This window comes from Erithacus rubecula (assembly GCF_903797595.1).
Source record: "Erithacus rubecula genome assembly, contig: scaffold_176_arrow_ctg1, whole genome shotgun sequence".
NCBI lineage: Eukaryota > Metazoa > Chordata > Aves > Passeriformes > Muscicapidae > Erithacus > Erithacus rubecula.
In genome coordinates, this window is record NW_027636133.1 from 82,767 (window position 1) to 103,825 (window position 21,059).

General features: G+C 48.7%; 1 protein-coding gene and 1 pseudogene across 2 annotated transcripts; both read right to left on the reverse strand.

Annotated features, from left to right (window-relative positions):
• Positions 1-6,691: 6,691 nt before the first annotated feature.
• On the reverse strand, positions 6,692-7,651 carry LOC306815644 (leucine-rich repeat-containing protein 14-like; the record flags this gene model as incomplete). Its single annotated transcript, XM_079332215.1, has 3 exons — positions 6,692-6,698; positions 6,775-7,278; positions 7,359-7,651. 3 exons carry the CDS (start codon positions 7,649-7,651, stop codon positions 6,692-6,694), a joined length of 804 nt encoding a protein of 267 aa, XP_079188341.1.
• Positions 7,652-11,266: 3,615 nt separating this feature from the next.
• On the reverse strand, positions 11,267-15,349 carry LOC306815627 (leucine-rich repeat-containing protein 14 pseudogene; annotated as a pseudogene). The gene is made up of 3 exons (XR_013777872.1): positions 14,871-15,349; positions 14,141-14,770; positions 11,267-11,822 (listed from the first exon to the last, which is right to left on the reverse strand). The product of XR_013777872.1 is annotated as a leucine-rich repeat-containing protein 14 pseudogene (transcript).
• Between the last annotated feature and the right edge of the window lie 5,710 nt (positions 15,350-21,059).

Below are 21,059 nucleotides of genomic sequence, written 5' to 3' on the forward strand. Positions count from 1 at the left end.
TTTTCCCCCTTCATTTGGAGGTTTGTCCAAATCATCCAGTGGAATTTCAGGCATTATTGTGTTGTCTTTTTACCTCATTTTTGGTTTTTTCCCACCTCATTTCTCTCTTTTCATCTTCATTTTCATGTTTTCCTACTCATTTTGGTGTTCTTCCCTACATCCCAATATTTTCACACCTTCACTTTGTTTTTTTTTTCCTCTTTAATTTAACATTTTTTCCCGTTATTCTGGTACATTCTCCCTCATCCTGCTATTTTTCCACCCCACCCCAGAGGTTTTTCTACCTGTTCCTGGTATTTTCCTGACTCATTTTCCAAAGATTTCCCTCATCCCACTGCTTTTCCTGGCGCCTGTGGGGTCCTGAGGGCCTAGAGGGGAAAATGGCCGAAAACAGAGGGGGAGGGGCATCTATAGGGGATTTATGAGGGCACACAGCGCCAGAAGCCGCCTATAGGGGATTTTTATGGGACAGCTGACACCCTGAAAGGGCCCAAGGCAATATAGGGAAACTCTGCAGGATCTGTATAGCAGCCTGGGGGATTCTAGAGCGTCTGAAGATCAAAAGGTGCCACTGCAGTGATGGGACACCACACCCTTGGCCCTTTTCCATCCACTTCCACTTTCCCCCAGACCCTTTTCCCCCCGCAGCACCCGAGGTGCGCACACATTCCGCTCCCCATTGGCCACATCCGGGTGGCGCCGGTGGCGCTGCTGTCGCTGTCGCCTGTCGCGACAGGGAGGTGGCCCGGCCGTGCCGGGGGTCGCCGGTGGCTGTCGCCATCAGGGTGGGGGCGCTGCTGCTGCCAGGTCAGGCCCTGGAACCAGCGAGTATTTTTATTATGTGGATCACTATGGAAAGGACAGGAAGGATGGATAGATTCTTCTTTCTTTTTAGAGGTTCTGAAGCTCCAAAATGCACAAATTCTGCCCCAAACTCACTGTGGGTTTCCTGCATAGCCATCTCAATGTTGCCCTGGAAGAGAAAAATAGTCTGGAATTCGGGATTTGGGAAATATGGGACATGTGCAGTTTTTAGGATGTGGGTTTTTCAGCAGAGACTTGGGGTTTTCACAGAGGAGTTGGGGGTTTTTGTGGATTTCTAGCATGTTTGGTATTTAGGAGTTTTTGGAATATGGAATTTTCAGGGTTTGGGGTATTTTTGAGGTGGAATATGGGACTTAGGGTGTTTAGGAGAATTTGGGGTTTTTGATGGAAGAAGAGGTTTTTTGGGGATTTGGGATTTTTTGGGATTTGAGGGACTTTTCACAGAATTCACAGAATTGTACAAGGCTGGAAGAGAACTTAATGATCATTGAGTCTAACCCTGACGTAACACTTAAACTAAGGCACTAAGTACCACATCCATCTTGTTTTAAACACCTCCAGGGATGCTGACACCACCACCTCCTTGGCCAGACAATTCCACCACCTGATCATTCTCAATGAAAAACTTTTTTCCTAATATCCAATCCAGTTTTTCCCTTGACGCAGCTTGAGGCTGTGTCCTCTGGTTGTGTCAGCTGTTCCCTGGAGAAAGAGACCAACCCCACCTGAGCACAGCCACCTTTCAGGGAGCTGTAGAGAGTGAGAAGGTCACCCCTGAGTCTCCTTTTCTCCAGGCTCAACAAGCCCAGCTCCCTCAGCCGTTCCTCACAGGGTTTGTGTTCCAGCCCCTCACCAGCCTCGTTGCCTCCTCTGGACGCGCTCGAGCGTCTCAACGTCCTTCCCAAACTGAGGGGCCACAACTGGACACAGCACTCAAGGTGTGGCCTCAGCAGTGCTGAGTCCAGGGCAAGAATGACCTCCCTGCTCCTGCTGGCCACACCATTCCTGATCCAGGCCAGGGGCCATTGGCCTTCCTGGCCACCAGGGCACTCTGCTGGCTCATGTCCAGCTGCTCTCCATCAGTGCCCCAGGTCCCTTTCTGCCTGGGCACTGTCCAGCCTCACTGTCCTCAGCCTGTAATGTTTCAGGGGGTTATTTTGGCCCAAATGCAGGACTCAGCACTTGGACTTATGAAACCCCATCCTATTGGACTCTGCCCATCCATCCAGCCATTCCAGGTCCCTCTGCAGAGCACTCCTGCTCCAGCAGATGGACACACGCTCCCAGCTTAGCAAATTTAGTAATGAAAGGCTCGCTACTCTCATCCATGCCATCAATAAAAATATTGAACAGAACTGGCCCCAGCACAGACCCCAGAGGGACACCACTGGTGACTGATCCCAGCTGGATGCAGCTCCGTTCACCAGCACTCTCTGGGCCTGCCCATCCAGCCAGTTCTTAACCCAGCAGAGTGCTCCTGTCCCAACCGTGGGCTGCAGCTTTTCCAGGGAATGCTGTGGCAGGCAGTGTCAAAGCTCTTGCTGAAGTCCAGGTACACAATATCCACAGCCTTTCCTGCATCCATCAGGTGCTCACCTGGTCATAAAAGCAGATCAGGTTGGTCAAACATGACCTACCCTCCTAAACCTGGTGCTGGCTGGGTCTGATCCCCTGGCCATCCTGTAAGTGCTGTGTGATTGCATCAGTATAAATTATTCCATTGCCTTTCCAGGCACTGAGATCAGGCTGACTGCTCTATAATTACCAGGATACTCCTTCCCACCCTTTTTGTGAATGGGTGTCACACTGGCCAGCTTCCAGTCATCTGGAACCTCCCCAGTGAGCCAGGACTGTTGGTCAATGATGGAGAGGGGCTTTTCCAGCTCATCTGCCAGCTCCCTCATCAGCCTGGGGTGGATCCCATCTGGTCCCGTAGATTAATGAACATCCAATTGGCTCAGCAGTTCTCTGACTGCCTCCTCCTGGATAACAGGGGGACCATTCTGCTCCCTGACACCATCAACCAAACCAAGAGCACAGCTGTCCTCAAGGAAAGCTGTTTTTCCATTAAAAACTGAAGCAAAAAAAGAGTTAAGCACTTCCTCTTTCTCCTCGTCTGCAGCTACCAAGTTTCCTCCCTCCTCCAATATAGAACAAAGGCTGGTCTTACCCTTGCCTTTACAATTAATATATTTGTAAAAAGATTTTTTATTCTCCTTTGCAGAAGTTATAGTGTTAAGTTCAAACCAAGCTTTGCTCTCCATAATGTTTTTCCTAAACACTCTAGCATCCCCCTTAAATACCTCCTGAGAGACCTGACCCTCTTTCCAAAGATGATACATCCTCTTTTGATTCCTGAGTTTCTCCCAAACCTCCTTGCCCATCCAGGCTGGACGTTTGCCTCGTCAACTCCTCTTTGAGCACACAGGGACAGTCTGTTCCTGTGCCCTCAAGATCCCTGTTTTGAAGCACACCCACCTTTCCAGAACTCCTTTGTTTTTCAGGACAGCTTCCCCAAGAACTCTCTAAATAAATCTCCTAAATACGCCAAAGTCTGCTCTCCAGAAATCCAATGTAAAAGTCTTATCGATGTTCCTCCTGATTTCACCAAATATTGAGAACCACAAGATAAGGGAATCCTCAGACCCCTGAAACCAGAGGATGGTCAAAGGAGGAAAAAGAGAGCAAGGGCAAGGAGGCAAAGTGAAAAGCTCATATGAGATGAAGAGTATTTACTTCATCCCAAAGACCGCCATATGAACACCAGAGCAACCAGAAAGGAAAAATGCACAGCCATAAAGAGGCTTGGAGCTAATTTTACAATGAAGCCAAGGGATTAGGCAAAATAAAACCCCAGAATTAGGTAGAAAACAACCAGAATGAGGAGGAAAATCCAAGAATGAGGGGGAAAATAATGGGATGAGGGGAAAATCCCAAAATGAGGTGGAAAACAGAAAAATGAGGTGGGAAAACACTGGGATGAGGAGGGATAACAGTGAGATGAGAAGGAAGAACACTGGCATGCAGGGGAAAAACACCAGGATGCCAAACCTGCCAAAATGAGCTGGAAAAACAGTGGTGAAAAGGGAAAAAAGCCCAGAATGAGGTGGACAACTACCAGTATTAGGTGGGAAAACTCCAAAATGAGGTGGAAATGAAGGAAATAATGGGGGATTCATGGATCAGGAAAGATCCCCCAGAAAATCTCATCTGGACATGACAGACTCAGGATCTGGCATAGGATGAGTTTCTTTCCAATGGGGTCAGAGCAGGATAGCAAGACTCCAAATCCAATGTTTTCCCTCCCCATATTGACCCTTTCCCGACTTTTTCTCAATCATTCCAGCAGGGATGAGGCAGAAAAATATGAAGATGGGCTGAAAAATAATGAAATGGGAGAAAAAATACTGGGATGAGGCAGCAAAACACTGGAATGAGGGGGAAAATATCGGGATGAGAGGAAAAGCATTGGGATAACGAGGAAAAACCTCAAAACGTGTCAGAAAAGCTACAAAACCAGGGAAAAATCTCGATATTGGGTGGAATAACATCATAATGAAGCAAAAAACTAACAAAACCAGGCCATGTGGTGACTGAGACTGATAGCACTTTTGGTTTAATTAGCAAATGCAATTTGATAATCAAGATGCCTCAGCGAGAGCAAACAGAGCTTTGAAGATTAGAAGAAGATTCGATCAAGCCTGGCAACAGGAAATACGATTTAACAGAATAGAAATGTAAAGAAATGTAAAATTTATCTGTGTGCACTTTAACCCAATAAACGAAGTACAAAATGACTGGTTTTCCTAGAAATGGTCTATGAGCATATGTGGCTCATAGTAAAATTTGGATTCTGATCATGAGTCAGTAGTCCCAGTGTCTCTCTCAATCATCAGTAGAAAAGCACCAAAATGAAAAGTCCACTGGAATGAGGCAGAAAAGCACCAAGATGAGGCAGAAAACACCTGGATTTCGGGAAGGATACGGCAGCACTTTTTTGTGATGATGGCTCTGAGATTTTCCCGCCTTGGAGGTTTTCCCAAATCACAAGGAGAAGTAGTCCAGGTCTTCATGGTCGGGATCATCAGTCCAGACGAGGTTGGGTCTCCCGGGATTCGTCAGTAGCTGGGAAATCTCTGCCTTGGCTGCTGACAAAAGCTCCTCATCCACATCCTCATAAAAGAAATCCAAATCGAATTCTGACGGGTCCAACGTGTGGCAATCCAGGGGGGTGGGCTACACAACCAGCTGGAGATCTGGCAGCTCCAAGGTTTTCTGGAGCTGATCCTTGAATGCCTTGGACAGGGGATTGCCAAAGAGTCGCAGGAAGCGCAGGCGGGAGCAGCGCAGGAGCGTCGGGAGCAGCACGGCCAGGTGGGAATCGGCCATGTCGCAATGAGTGAGATCCAGCTGCAGCAGCGAGGCCGAGGTTTTCTCCAGGAGCAGCTGGAGCGGCTCCAGGAGGCCTTGGGAGATGTTGTGGCCACTCAGATCCAACCTTTTGAGAGCTGGAGCGTGGATGCTTTGGGAGAGGAAGGCGAGGTCGGGGGGAAGGAGGGAGCAGTAGCTCAAATCCAAGCTTTCCAACGGAGCCTGCAGGTTGCTGGTGGGAGGGAAAAGGGAGAGATTATGTCCAAGGAAGGATTGGTGGGAGCTGGAAATGTCGGGATCTTGGGAGGAAGCATAGGGTATGAAAGCTGGGACTGCACCTGTGGAATCACAGGATTGTGGAATGGGTGAGGATGGGAAAGAGCTTCAAGATGATAGAGTTTGACTCCTGAAAATCCTGGGATTTTGGAATTACGGGGTCAAGAATTAATGGCATAACTGAGGTTGGGAAACACATCCATGCTGAGCCTTTGAGAATCCTGGAATTATTGGATCAGGGAGCTCAGGAAATGTGGAACTGTGGAGTTATGGGCTCTTGGGATCACAGAGTTATGGAATTATGGGATCATGGAATTACAAGGTCACAGAGCCAGTAAAGTTGGAAAAGGTTCAAGATCATCAAATCCAACCTTTGGAAATCCTGGAATCAAGGAATTAAGGGATCATGGAGTTCTGGACTATTGGCATAATGGGATCATGGGAACCAAAGATCACTAAGGTTGGAAAAGATCTCAGGAACCATCAAGCCCAAACTTTGGGAATTGTAGAATATCATGGTATCATGGGAATATTGGGATAATGAGATCCTGGATTCAGGGGGTCACTAAGATTGGAGAAGATCCCCAAGATCCTGAACTTTGGGAATCCTGGAATTACGGAATTTTGGGATCATGGAATTTATGGGATGATGGAATCATTGAGTCATGAGGCATTTGTATAACGGAATCATGGGATCATGGGAACACTGGGATAATGAATTCCTGGAATCAATGGATCCTTCATGCTGAAAAGGATCCTCAAGACCCAGTGAACAACAACTTTGGGAATCCTGGAATCAAGGAATTATAGGATCATGAGTTTAGGGGAAAATAGAAACATTGAGTCATGAACTACTGGGATAACAGAATCATGGGATCATGGGAACATAGGCAAAATGAAATCCTGGAATCATGGGGTCACTAAGGTTGGAAAAGACCTCAAGATCCTGAAGTTCAGTCCTTGAGAAGCCTGGAATCACAGAATTCTGGGATCATGGAGTTTTGGGACAATGGAGTAATGAACTGATGAGATAACAGGATCATTAGAACATCAGGATAATTAAATCCTGTAACCACAGAATCACTCAGCTTGGAAATGACCCCTCAGATGCTTGAACCGAAACCTTGGGAATCCCCCCAGAGTAAAGAAGGTTCCGCTCCGTGGGGAACTCACCAGAGGATCTGGCTCAGACTGCCAGGCAGCCAGGTGGATCGCAGGCTCAGCTCCTGGAGGCTGTGCAGCATTCCCAGCAGCCCGGCCAGGCAACGGATTCCCATGGCCCATTGAGGCGTCGGGTGCTGCCCGTCCATGAAGATGTGCCAGAGCTTGAGGCTGCGCAGCTCCGGGAAGCGCGTGAGGTGCGGCAGGATCTCCAAGAACCCGGTCAATCCCAAACTGCACAGTTCCACCCTCCGCAGACAGGATGGATCCAGAGACTCCAACAAAGGCACAATCTCATGTGCCGAGATGTCTACAGCTTTGAATTCGCGGCACTTGAGGCGCAGCAGGCCGGCGGCTCCGATCTGGAGCGCCTCACGAAGGATCTGATTGGACTCTTTATCGACAAACAGGTCAGCGTGGACATCCACGCCCGGGTGCTGTGGAGCAGCCTCGGCCGTGGTGGCTCCAGAGCATCTTTTGTGCCGCTTGGATCCGCGCCTCTGGAATTGCTGCTGGTACCTGGACACCTCCACACAAGCCTCGGCCAAACCCTTGGTTCTGGACCAGGAGGTCTGCCCGTTAGGAGTGCGGTTGTACACGTAATCACAGAGTCCGGTCATATCCAGCACACGCAGCTGGCACCCACTGGAAAAAAATAGGAAGGAACCTTCAAAATACCTGGAGATATTGGAGGCTGTGGCCATGCTGGAATTCCTAAAACCCACCTGGATTGGCGGCCGGGCTCTTCCAGCTGCTGTCGGAGCTGCGATACCACGCCCTGGATGATGGCCTGGTTACACTCGATTGCAGGACGATCCCAGCGCAGCTTTAGGTCCCTCACAAGCTGCTGCAATTTGAGCTCAGGGAATGGCCAAGCAGCCACCAACTCCTGCAGGGCCAGGGCTCTTCCATCCTGGAATGCTGCTTTGAAAAGTTCGGGATAGAGATGGGGGGGAAGGGCAGGAAGAGGGCACTGGGCGATGACACGGTGGGTGCAGAGGAAGCGCAGAGAATCCATGGATTCTGGGGGGCTGTGGGAGATAGGAGAAATAGAGGTGACCCGTTAGACACAGAAATTTAAGAATTAAGAATCAAGCATCAAGAAATGCTTTGACTAAAAGGGGGCTGACAAGAACAGAAGCACAGCAAGGCTACAAGGTGACGTCAAGAGCTGGAGTGCACAAACAGGATGTATGGAAAAAAGCACAAAACTCTGAAACAGGAAAACTGGTGTCAAAGTCCAAATGATGACCAAAGGACGAAAAAGCAAAGGAGAGAAAGTGAATGTGTGTATTCGGTGTCTTATGTAGTCCAGTTTGTAGAGAATAAAAAGAGAGGCACAGGTTGCCAAAGGTGTGCATGGTTTTGGAGGAGCCATCCCCCATGCACCTCAGCACTGAATAAATACATACCTACTCATAACTTCTTTTGTGGGTTGGTTATAGAGAGTTTTTCTGTGCTTCAGTCCTAGAATGACAAAGCACCACGGAGAATTCCAGGGAAATTCGGAATCCAGGGATATCCCGAAGAAAAGGGAAGCTGTGGGAGAAGGTGGGGGCGGTGTTGTGAGGGTGCCCCCAGCGATGCTCCCTAAAAAGAGGGTCCCGGAGTACCCCCACTCCTCCAGGGCCACCCCAAAATCCCCCAAGGATTCCAAACCCCTCCTAGAAGCTCGAAATTCCCCCAGGCATCCCAATATTATCCCAAAGTCCCCTCAGGGATCCCCAAAACCGGCCCTGCCCGCTCCCCCAAACACGGCGCCCCCCACTCACCGCCCGCAGCCCCAAATGGCGCCCGTACGGAACCTTCACTTTCGTTTCTGCACTTGTTCGCAACTAATTATTGAACGAGTCACACCCTGGAGGCGAATTACTTGGATCTTACAGCTGTCTGTCATTGTTTCATTTAATTCTCATTGGCGCAGAAGCGGCGTGGGCAAGCGCTTCGATTTCAGCCTTTCCATTGGTTCTTTCCTCTGTCAATCACTAGTCCCTGCTTTCCTATTGGTTGGGGCCGGGCGGGTGCGAGAGTTTCGCTCTGAGGTGACTCTGCGGTCCCCGCCGAGTCTCCCTCCATGTCGATCCCGATCCCTCATCCCTGATCCCGATCCCTGATCCCCGATCCCGGTTCTCGCGGCCACGGAGCGGCTGCAGGAGCTGAAGGTGCTGCCGAAGCGCTGGGAAGCGGAATTCCTGCGGGAACGGCGGCGGAAACGCAGCCAGGTGCTCCTGAGGGGCCGCGGCGGGAATTAGTGAGGGGGGAAATCCCTGAGGGGAGTCCCTGGAATTAGTTGCAAAAACAGCAGGATGGGAGAGAAAATATTGGCACGAGAAAAAAAAAGACAAACCCAGAATGAGATGGGAAAAATTTGGGAGTGAGGAGAAAACCACCTGAATGAGTGTAAAAATAATGGGATGAGGACTAAGAGAAAAAATGATGTGGAAACCAACAGAATGAGGAAAACACCAAAAATTAGTTGGAAAAATACCTGTATTGCGGGGGAGAAAACTGGGATAACACAAAAGAAAAAATCCAAAATAAAGTTAAAACCAACCAAAATAAATGGGAAAAACACCAGAACAGGGGGAAAAAGAATGTGATGAGGAAAAATCTCTAACTGATTTGGAAAAACACCTAAATGGGGCGGAAAAGAGTGACATGAAATAGGAAAACACTGGGATAAAGGCAAAATGGAAAAATGAGGCTTAAAACCACCAGGCTGAGAGGGAAAACACTGACAAAAGGTGGAAAATCACTGGGAAAAGCCAAAAAAAACCCACCAGGATGAGGCAAAACCCACCAAAATGTGGTGGGGAAATAATGCCGGCCACGGGTATATGCACAGAATCACAAATGGGACAGTACTGCTGTGGAACCCATCTCGAGCTGCTTTATTATTTGTTTTTCCCACCCAAACATCAGACTCATTACACGAATGAGACAGAGGGAAGATGCCAGCAGCTCGTGTCCTTGGCCACATCCAGAGAATGTGATGTTACAAGGCACTTTGAAAGTTTTTTGACCAATCACAAAAGCAAAAGCATATTGACACTAGTTCTATCCAATCAGTGTATGTACCTGTGTCTTTGGTTAAATCAGTGCTTGCTTCTTTCCAATACAATACCTGCTTGTAAGCCTTAAAATACAATGCACTGAGTTCCATTATTGAGCTTAGAACTACTAATATCTTCCTAGATATACTTTCCTGCAGCTTAGAGAGTTATTCTAGGCAAGTGTTAATACACAGACCATTGTTCTATTTGTCCTTGCTTTCTACATCTCATTGAACTTCTCAGCTGACGTGCCTTATGCTTTCCACTGAGCTCTAATTGCAGTTCTATTTGTCTCTGGAGCCTGCTTTTTTGCAGCTTTACCAAAACCCTCTGATTTTAAGGATTCCCAGAGTAAAACAAAAGTGAAAAAAAAACCTGGAAATGAGGTGGAAAACCACCACAATTAGGTGGAAAATCCCCAAAATAAAGTGGAAATGAAGGAAAACCTGGAAGATTCATGGATCGGTATCAGGATTGGGAAAGATCTCTCAGGAAATCCCGTCTGGGCACGAGAGACTCAGGATCTGGGATAGGATGAGTTTCTTTCCAACAGGATCAGAGCAGAATAACAAGACCCGAAATCCAACTTTTTGGTCCCCCAATTCACTCTTTCCTGGCTTTCCCTCAATTTCTCCAGCAGTGCTGGGAGCTGGGACCATCCCAGGGGAGTTTTCCATTTATTTCTCAGTGAATCCATCCCAAAATCAGTTTTCAAAGCATTTACTAATGCAAATCCAATTCACGGCAAGAGTTTTCCATGGATTTCTCCTGGGTGTTGTTCCAATGGAAGACAATTCCCCTTTTCAAAGGGGCAATACTTCGGGAATATCCTGCTCCAAAGGGTTTTTCCTCTGTGCAATTCCTGCCATGATCCTGCACCTCTGATCCATGGATCTGCACGTCCCTCCCAAGATGCAGCTCCAGGATGAGCTTCCCTTTGGATGCACCAAGGAATTTTGGGAATTTCCACTTGAACCTTGAAATCATCTCCTGACTCCTTCCTTTCCCACATTACTGATCCGGAATTCCAACTGTGCTATGTTTGATTTCTTCCAACTTCATTCTTATTCCAGAGGTGTCGCTGCTGTTCCCAATAAGATTGGTCGGACACAGGAGAAGCTTCCGGCAGCTTCCTGTGGAATCCACCCCAAAGCCTCCTAAAATGTTACCATGCAAAGCCAATCTTGATGGAAAAAACATTGGGATAAGCTGGAAAAATCATGAAATGAGATGGAAAATACCGGGGTGAGGCAGAAAAATACTGGGATGAGGGGGGAACTATCGGGATGAAGGGAAAACTATCCGGATAATGGGAAAAACCTCAAAACATGGTAGAAAAGCTACAAAACCAGGGAAAAATCTTGGGATGGGGCTGAAAAACTTCAGGATGAGGTGGAAAACTGACAAAAGCAGGCAGAAAGTAAAAAAAGGATGCATGGAAACTGAAAGGAAAAATGCACTGGAATGAGATGGAAAAGCACCAGGATGAGGCGGAAAAAGCCCAGATTTCAGGAGTGAGGTGGAGGTGCTTTCCTGAGATGGAGGCTTTGAGCGTTTCCTGCCTCTGAGGTTTTCCTAAATCACAAGGAGAAGTAGTCCAGGCCTCTGTAGGCAAATATACTGTAAGTCCAGATAACATTGGTTGTCCCAGAATTCTCCAGCAGCTGTGAAATCTCTGCAGTGTTGGCTGCCAAAAGCTCCTCATCCTCTACAACATCTGAAACGGAGTCCCACAACTCCAGCTTGTAGCAATCCTCAGGGATGGGATACACGACCAGCTGGAGATCCAGCAGCTCCAAGGTTTTCTGGAGCAAATCCTTGATTGCAGCCATGGACAGGGAATTGTCGTGGAGTCCCAGGAAGCGCAGGCGGGAGCAGCGCAGGAGCGTCGGGAGCAGCACGGCCAGGTGGGAGTCGGCCATGGCACAATCCGTGAGATCCAGGTGCAGCAGCGAGGCCGAGGATTCTTCCAGGAGCAGCTGGAGCGGCTCCAGGAGGCCTTGGGAGATGTTGTGGCCACTCAGATCCAACCTTTTGAGGGCTGGAGCGTGGATGCTTTTGGAGAGGAAGGTGAGGTCGGTGGGAAGGAGGGAGCAGTAACCCAATTCCAAGCTTTCCAACGGAGCCTGCAGGTCGCTGGAAGGAGAAAAATAGGACAGGTGAGGCCCAAGGGAACATTGGTGGGAGATGGGAGTGTTGGGATTCCTGGGGGAAATCAGAGCTGGGATTGCAGCCATGGAATCATGGGACTGTGGGATGGGTGAGATTGAGAAAGAGCTCTAAGAACATCGAGTTCAAGGTGTTGGAGTCAGTGAGTCAGAGGTCTCTCTGAATTCTTAAGAAAGAAATCCGAGTGCAGGGATTGACTTAAAGCCTGAGGATGGATTGACATATATTAAGCCACTCACACATAAGGTAGAGGTGTAAGTTTACCTTTTAGGATAAGTAAGTCAATTAAAAAGTTTTAGTATGAGCTCTAGTGCTTTTAGTAAGTGAAAAGTTCAAATGCAAAACTAGAAGTGCAAGTTCTAGTGAAGGTTGAAAAACATAATGATACTTTCAGTAGAAGCTCTGGGACTGTAGTTGTAGACAGTACTTAGACAAAACAGAGCTATAGTAAGAATATTGCTTGTATTTTTCAGATAGAACAAGACAGATTGTACGCGTAGTCTATACATCACCTGGCATGTTAAGAAACTAGAATTCTAATAGGTTAAGAAGTGGTGGTCCGAGTTTGTGGTTTAGCTTGTTGGGAGGATTATATATAGGAATATGTATTGGGGAGAGTTAGTGCTTTTCCACTGCTTTTTGCCATTGCCTTTTTTCCTCTTTGCCATTGCCTTTGCTTTTTGCCTTTGGTTTTTTGCCACTGCTTTTTGCCATTGATTTTCTGCTTGCCTTTTGAGACTGATGTGCTTCTGCAATAAAGAACCTTTTAGCAACTATTAGCTGCTTTGCTCATTTAAGATAACCCAACTGAGTAGGTGCCCAGAGTGCCGGAGGTTCGTAACCTCACAATTTGGTGCCCTGTGTCTGGTACCTGGCTCACAACCTCGCATCAAAGCCTGAGAATCATGGAATTATGCAATCACGGAACTATGGAATGATGGAATGACTGAAGCTGGGGAACATCTCCAAGACTCACTGAGTTTGATCCCTGAGAATCCTGGGATTTTGAAATGATGGGGTCTTGGAGTTATGGAATGGGTGAGGTTGGGAAAGGCCTCTGAGAACATCAAGTTCAAGCTTTGAGAATCATGGAATTATGGGATCAAAGAATCATGGAGTTGTGAAATCGAATTGTGGAAAGATGGACAGCTGTGGCTGGAAAAGGTCACCAAGACCATCAAGTTTGACTTCTGAAAATCCCGGGATTTTGGAATTATGGGGTGATGAAACCTTGGAATCACAGATGTTGGGCAAAATCTCCAAGACCATCAAGTTCAAGCTTTGAGAAACATGGAATTATGGGATCGTGGAGCCAGGGCATTGTGGAATTGTGAAGTTACGGGGTATTGGGATCACAGAGTGATGGAATATTAGGATCGTGGGATATTGGGGTCAGGGTGTCATGGAATTACGGGATCATGGAGTTACAGAATCATGGAGTTACGGGATCGTGGAGCAGTTAAAGTTGGAAAAGGCTTCTGGTTCATCAAGGCAAATGATTGGAAAACCTGCAATCGAGGAATGATGGGATCATAGAGTCCTGGACTTTTGGGATAATGAGATTGTGGGAACCTGGGATCACTGAGGTTGAAAAAGCTGTCAGGGACCATTGAGCCCAAACTTTGGGAATTCTGAAATCGAGGATTGGGATAATGGAATCATGAGAATATTGAGTTAATGAAATCCTGGAATTGTGAGGTCACTAAGATTGGAGAAGATCTGCACGATCCTGAAGTCCTGTCTTTGGGAATCCTGGAAACAAGAAATTTTGGGATTGTGGAATTATGGGATGATGGAATCATTGAGTCATGAGCCACTGGGATAACGGAATCACAGCATCATGGGAACATTGGGATAATGAATTCCTGGAATCAATGGGTCCTTCCGGCTGCAAAACCCATTGAGCCCCAACTTTAGGAATCCTGGAAACAAGGAATTTGGGATCATCAATTTATGGGATAAGGAAACGCTGACTCATGAACTACTGGGACAACAGAATGACAGGATCATGGGAATATTGGCATAACGAAGTCCCCAGAATCACAGGATCACTAAAGTTGGCAAAGACCTCCTAGATATTGAAGTTCAGCCATTGAGAATCCTGGAATCATGGAATTATGGGACAATGGAGTCAAAAACTATTGGGATAACGGAATCTCGGGAAAATCAGGATAATGAAAACCTGGAACCACAAGATCATTCAGATTGCAAAAGACCCCCACAATCCCTGAGGCCTTGGGAATCCCCCCGGAGTGCGAGAAGGCCCCGCTCTGTGAGGAACTCACCAGAGGATCTGGTGCAGATTCCCAGAGAGCTGTGAAGATGCCAGGTTGAGCTCCCGGAGGCTGGGCAGCATTCCCAGCTGCCTGGCCACGCTGCGGATTGTCATTGCTGATTCTGGTGTCAGGTTCTGCACGTCCACCTTGCTGTACCGGCACTTGAGGCTGCGCAGCTCTAGGAAGCGCGAGAGGTGAGGCAGGATCACCGAGAGCCCGGTCAGTCCCAAATTGTTGAAGCACAGTTCCACCCTCCGCAGACAGGATGGATCCAGAGATTCCAACAAAGTCACAATCTCGGATGCTGAGATGTCCACCGCTTGGAATTCGCGGCACTTGAGGCGCAGGGGGCCGGTGGCTCCGGTCTGGAGCGCGTCGCGCAGGATCCCATAGGACGTTCCGTTGACGAACAGGTCGGTGTGGACATCCACGCCCAGGGGCTCCAGAGCCGCTGCGGACGCGGCGTCTCCAGAGTGGCCTTTGGGCCACTTGGATCCGTGCCTCTGGAATTCCTGCTGCTGCTTGGACACCTCCACACAAGCCTTGGCCAAAGCCTCACTGATGAACCACACAGTCAACCCAGCGGGAGTGTCACCGGACACGCAGTCTGAGAGTCTGGTCATGTCCAGCACGCGCAGGCTGGAAAAACAAGAATAAACCTTTAGGGAAATGTGCGAGGATGGAATGAGGAATTGGAGAAATTGGAGGATGTGACCATGCTGGGATTCCCAATACCCACCTGGAATGGCAGCCAGGGTGTTCCAGCTCCCGCTGAAGCTGCGCCACCACGGCCTGGATGACGGTCTCAACGCAGAGTGTGCCGGGATGATTCTGGAGCAGCTCTCGGTGCCCCACGAGCCGCTGGAGGTGGAGCACTGGGAAGGGCCAAGCGGCCACCAAATCCCGCAGGACCAGGGCTGTTCCATCCAGGAATGCCACTTGGAAAAGGACGGGATAGAGATGAGCAGGAAGGGCAGGAAGAGGGCGCTGGGCGACAACGCGGCGGGCGCAGAGGAAAAGGAGAGAATCCATGGATTCTGGGGCTCTGTAGGAATTAGGTGAAATTGGGGGGACCCCCCGAAGATGAGGAGGAACCAGAGGAGAATTCCGGGGAAACTCCGAATCCAAGCATATCCTGAAAAAAAGGGAAGCTGTGGGAGAAGATGCGGGCGGTGTTGTGAGGGTGCCCCCACCGCAGCTCCCTAAAAAGGGGGTCTCAGGGTAACCCCACCCTACCAGGGCCACCTCAAAATCCCGAAATTCTCACAGGGATCCCCAAGTGATCCCAAAGTTCCCTCAGGGATCCCCAAAAGCGGCTCTGCCCCCCCCAGCATGGTGTCCCCCCCACTCACCACCCGACCGCAGCCCCAACTCGCCCAGGGCTGTAGGGAAGCTTCACTTCCTTATTTACTTGTTGTTGCAACCAATCAGCGTGAGAGATTCACTCTGGAGGTGGATTTTTACATCTAATAGGATCTTAAACAGTCTGTCATTGTTTTATTTAACTTTCATTAGCCCAAGAGCGATGTGGGGAGACGCTTTAACATTCTGCCTTTCCATTTGCTGCCGTTGCTGTCAATCAATAATCACTGCCTCTCTATTGGCTGGCGATTGGCGGGGGCGGGAAGGTCTGTCTGAGGCGGCTCCCGTTCCTGCCGAGCCTCCCTCCAGCTCGATCCCGATTCCCGAACCCCAATTCCGATCCCGATCCCGGTTCCCGCGGCCATGGAGCGGCAGCAGGAGCTGAAGGTGCTGCTGAAGCGCTGGGACGAGGAATTCCTGCGGGAACAGCGGCGGAAACGCAGCCAGGGGCTCCTGAGGGGCCGCGGCGGGAATTTGTGAGGGGGGAAATCCCTGAGGGGAATCCCTGAAATTGGGGGCGGGGGCGGAGGCTGGTTTGGGGTTCTGTTCGAGGGGTGAATGCGGTGGCTGGGGAGGTCCTAGAGGTAGTTTAAGTTTGCTGGGGTTTGTTTGGTGTGATTTAAGGGTTCCCTGGAATGAGCTGGATTTGTTTAGGGGTCCTTCGGCTGGTTTTGAGATGCTAGGGGGTCTTTATGATGATTTTGAGTGGTGTTGGAATGCAGGATTTAGAATAGGGGAGTCCTGAGGTTTTTTGTGCTGTCCTTGTGGTGGTTTTGGGGTCTTTGGGCTGGGATTAGTAGGCCCTGGGATGGGGCAGGTTTGTTCTGGTGGGGTACTAATAGTTTTTGAGTTATCCCTGGAAGGAGGGGGGCGGCTGTTTGGGGGGCTGCGGTATTTTAGGGGGTGTGAGAGAGTTTTTGCGGTTAAGACATCTGAGGAATGAGTGGGATTTCCTTAGGAGGGTCCTGGGGCTTTTTGGGTTGTCATTGGGGTAGTTTTGCAGTACCAGGGGGGTCTTTAGGGTGATTTGGGGATCCCTGCAATGACGGGGACTGATCTGGGGCAGGGACTGGGAGTTTTTCCAGTGCCCTTAAGAGTGGATTTTAGAGTGCTGGGTGTGGCTTTTGCATGTGAGAGCGTCCTTTGGTTGCTTTAGGGAGTCCCTGGAATGGGGCAGGATTATTTTGGGGGTCCTGGTGTTTTTGGGGTGCCCCACAGTGACCCAGAGCGGGCAGGCAGGGCTGCAGGTTTGCACACTAGTGAGGTTTGCTGTGTGCTGTTTGCTGGGTTTCTATGACCCGCTTGGTTTTGGGGTTTTTGATAGGGATGTTTTTTAAGCCATGGATAAGTGGGAATGGTACAAGTGCGTGCAAGCAAATGGAACCCTGAGAAAAGGATGAGTCTGTGCAGAGCCATTCCTGCCCACAGTGTTTGAGCTGATCAGTGGTTCCAGGGCTCTGTGGTGTGAACAGCTGAACGATCTCCTTTCACTGCTGCCTGTGGGAAATGGATTTGTAGAGAGTTCTCAGGGCCTGACAGAAACCTCACACTGTGTGCATCTGTGTGCAAACTTGGAGATAAGAAATGCTGACTTAGAAATGCCATGGAATAGGACAGATATTGTTGAGAGAGAAATGGCGCTAGAAAAAAGTTTCAAAGAATGACCTTGCAAAGCAGACTGGATAATTTCAAGAAACAGAACTGTGAAACATGGATTGTCATAGGACCAACAGGGCATGATTTCAGATGATTGACTGTGAGGCATTTGACAGCAGGACGTGACAAAACCTGATTGGCCAAGAAATGCTTCTCATGAATTATAATCAGGAAATAGTTGACTTCTAATTGTGATGGTGTGAATGATAACATCTCTCATGTGGCTGGACAGTGCCCAGGCAGAAAGGGACCTGGGGACACTGATGGGCAGCAGCTGTACATGAGCCAGCAGAGTGCCCTGGGGACCAGGAAGGCCAATGGCCCCTGGATCAGGAATGGTGTGGCCAGCAGGAGCAGGGAGGTCATTCTTGCCCTGGACTCAGCACTGCTGAGGCCACACCTTGAGTGCTGTGTCCAGTTGTGGCCCCTCAGTTTGGGAAGGACGTTGAGACGCTCGAGCGCGTCCAGAGGAGGCAACGAGGCTGGTGAGGGGCTGGAACACAAACCCTGTGAGGAACGGCTGAGGGAGCTGGGCTTGTTGAGCCTGGAGAAAAGGAGACTCAGGGGTGACCTTCTCACTCTCTACAGCTCCCTGAAAGGTGGCTGTGCTCAGGTGGGGTTGGTCTCTTTCTCCAGGCAGCAACTGACAGAACTAGAGATCACAGCCTCAAGCTGCAGCAAGGGAAATTTAGTTTTGAAATTTGAAAAATGTTTTTCACGGTAGGAGTGATCAAGAATGGTCTGCCTGGGGAGGTGGTGGAGTCACCGTCCTTGGATGTGTTTAAAAAAGACAGGATGTGGCACTCAGTGTCATGGTCCACTTGACGTGTTAGGGCAGGGTTGTGCTGGGTTATCTTGAAGGTCTCTTCCAACCTCGGGATTCTTTGAGTACTCTTTCTAATCCAAAAATAACCCAAATCCCAAAAAAAACCTCAATCCCCTGAAAACCTCTAATCTTCCAAAACACAAAATTCGCTCAAAAGCCCCAAGTCCCGAATTCCACCCAAAAAATCCCAAACCCTAAAATATCCAAATCTTCACCAGAAAGCCCCAAATCCCCAGAAGCAGTGAACTCTCAAAACCCCCAAATCCTCCTCTAAAACCCCAAATCTATGAAATCACTAAATCCAAAAAAAGCCCCAAAGACTCCATAATCCTTAAATCCTAAATTCCGTCTCTAATTTTTCTCATCCAGTTGACATCGAGGAGGCTTCGCAGGAAACGCACAGTGAGTTTAGGGGAATAATTTGGGATATGAAACTTTCAAAACTGCCAAAACAAGTAAAAATCTATTGATCATCATTAACCTGTCCATTCTGATTCACGTAATAAAAACATTTGAGGGTTCCAGGCCCCTTCCACTGTCCCTGCAGGTACCGGGGCCGCAGCAGCGCCCCCACCCTGATGGTGACAGCCACCAGCGACCCCTGACACGGCCGGGCCACCTCCCTGTCGCGACAGGCGACAGCGACAGCAGCGCCACCGGCGCCACCCGGATGTGGCCAATGGGGAGCGGAATGTGTGCGCACCTCGGGTGCTGCGGGGGGAAAAGGGTCTGGGGGAAGGAGAAGTGGAAGGAGAGGGGCTGGGGGAGGTGTCCTGTTGTTATGGGGGCACCTATAGATCCCCAGACCCTATAGAACCCCCAGAGCTTCTCTATAGAGTCTAAGGGCCCTTGAGAGCCTCAGCGACCCCATAAAAATCCCCTATAGGCGGCTCCTGGCGCTGTGTGCCCTCATTGATCCCCTATAGATGCCCCCCCACACCAGCTCTATTTCCCACCATTTTGCCCTCCAGACCCTCAGGGCCCCACAGGCACCGGGAGAAGCAGCGAGATGAGGAAAAAAGTTGGAAAATTAGCAGGAAAATATCAGGATGAGGGAGAAATATCTGGGATGAGGTACAAAAACTCTAGGATGAGCTGGAAAAACAGTGGGATGAAGAAAAAAAGTAGCAGGATGGGAAAAAAAGTTAGATGAGCTGGAAATAACCAATAAAATCAGGTGGGAAAATATCAGGATTCGGGAAAAATCTCCAGGATGAGATAGAAAACACATGGGAGAGGGTGAAAAAACAGCGGGTAAGTGAAAAAAAGTAGCAGGGTTAGGAGAATAATGTTAAATGAAGGGAAAAGGCAGCAAAATGAGGGGAAAAAAATCAAGTGAGCTGGAAAACATGAAAATGAGGATGAAAAAAGAGAAATGAGGTGAAATAACACCAAGGATGAGGCAAAACCCAACAGAATAAGGCCCAAAAATACTAAAATTCAGTGGAAAACTGCTGGAATCAGGTGGTAAAAACACTAAAATGAGGAGGAAACAACCCAGGATGAATGGAAACTCACTGACATGAGCAAAAATCCCAAAAAAGTGAGGCAGAAAAGCACCAGGATTTGGCAGGAAAACAGTAGCATGAGGGGTGGAAAGCAACAGAATAAGGTCCAAAATACCAAAATGAGGTGGAAAAACAGCAGGATGTGAGGGAAAATACGGTGAGAAGGGAAAAAAAAGCCTCAAAGTGAGGTGGAAATAGCAAAAATAAAAGGGCAAAAAAAAATGAAAGAGGGAAAGAAGAATGGGATGGGGGGGGGGGAAATCCTGAGATGAGGTGGAAAACAGAAAAATGAGTGGGAAGAAAACTTTGATGAGGAGAAAAACACTGGGGAAGGTGGAAAAAACACCAGTATGCCAAATCCGCCAAAATGAGGTGGAAAAACAGTGGTAAAAAGTAAGAAGACCCCAGAATGAGGTGGACAAATACCAGGATTAGATGGAAAAACTCAAAAATGAGGTGGAAATGAAGAAAATAGTGGTGGATTCATAGATCGGAATAAGGATTGGGAAACATCCCCCAGCAAATCCCATCTGGGCACGATAGACTCAGGATCTGGGATAGGATGAGTTTCTTTCCAACAGGATCACAGCAGGGTAACAAGACCCCAAATCCAACTTTTTCCTCTCCAGTTCACTTTTCCCTGGCTTTCCCTCAATCCCTCCAGCAGGGATGAGGCAGAAAAGTACCAGGATTTGATGAAAAATAATTAAATACTTGGATTAGGCAGCAAAATACTGGGATGAGGGGGAAAATAATGGGATGAGAGGGAAGCCATTGGGATAGTGAGGAAAAACCTCAAAACGAGGCAGAAGAGCTACAAAACCAGGGATAAATCTTGGGATGGGGTAGAAAAACATCAGGAGGAGGCGGAAAACTAACAAAACCAGGCAGTGTGGTGACTGAGACTGATAGCACTGTAGATTTAATTAGCAAATGCAATTTACAACAAGATGTCTTGGCAAGAGCTAACAGAGTGTCCTGGTTTAGGGCAAATTTGGGGAGCACCTCTGGAAGGAGCCCCCAGAAAAGAAACCCCCACAACTCCTCTCCCCACCACCGGGTTCGGGAAGAATTTCCTCAGAGGAAAGTGGAAAAAAACTGTTTATTTCTCAACACAAGGAAAAAAAAATGAACAGCCCCAGATGACAAAAACCTCCCCCACCGCTCTGAGAGGATGACAAACTCAAAAAGTCTCTTCTGCAAGTGGTCGGCCAGTCATCGGTCTCTGGCGCTGGGGGTGACTGCTGCAGATCACAAAATGCAGACTCCCCGTGTTCCTTGGTGCTTCCCAGGTCCCGGTCCAGAACAGGTGAGGTGGTAATCAGGGAAAGGAAAGAAAAAAGAAAAAAACAGTCCAGGGAAAGAAAATGGATGCCAAGTTAAACTAACTAATAAGCAAAAGCAAGCAAGCAGCAAAAGCACGCGAGCAAAAGCACGCAAGCCAGCGAGCCTAGCGAGCAAGCCTAGCCTCCCTAAGCCCGGACAACGGGAGAGGGGTGCCAGCTGATAACTAGACAAAACAAACCCTCACTCCCAGAGCCAGTCATGAAAGCACAGAACACGACACCAGGCATAA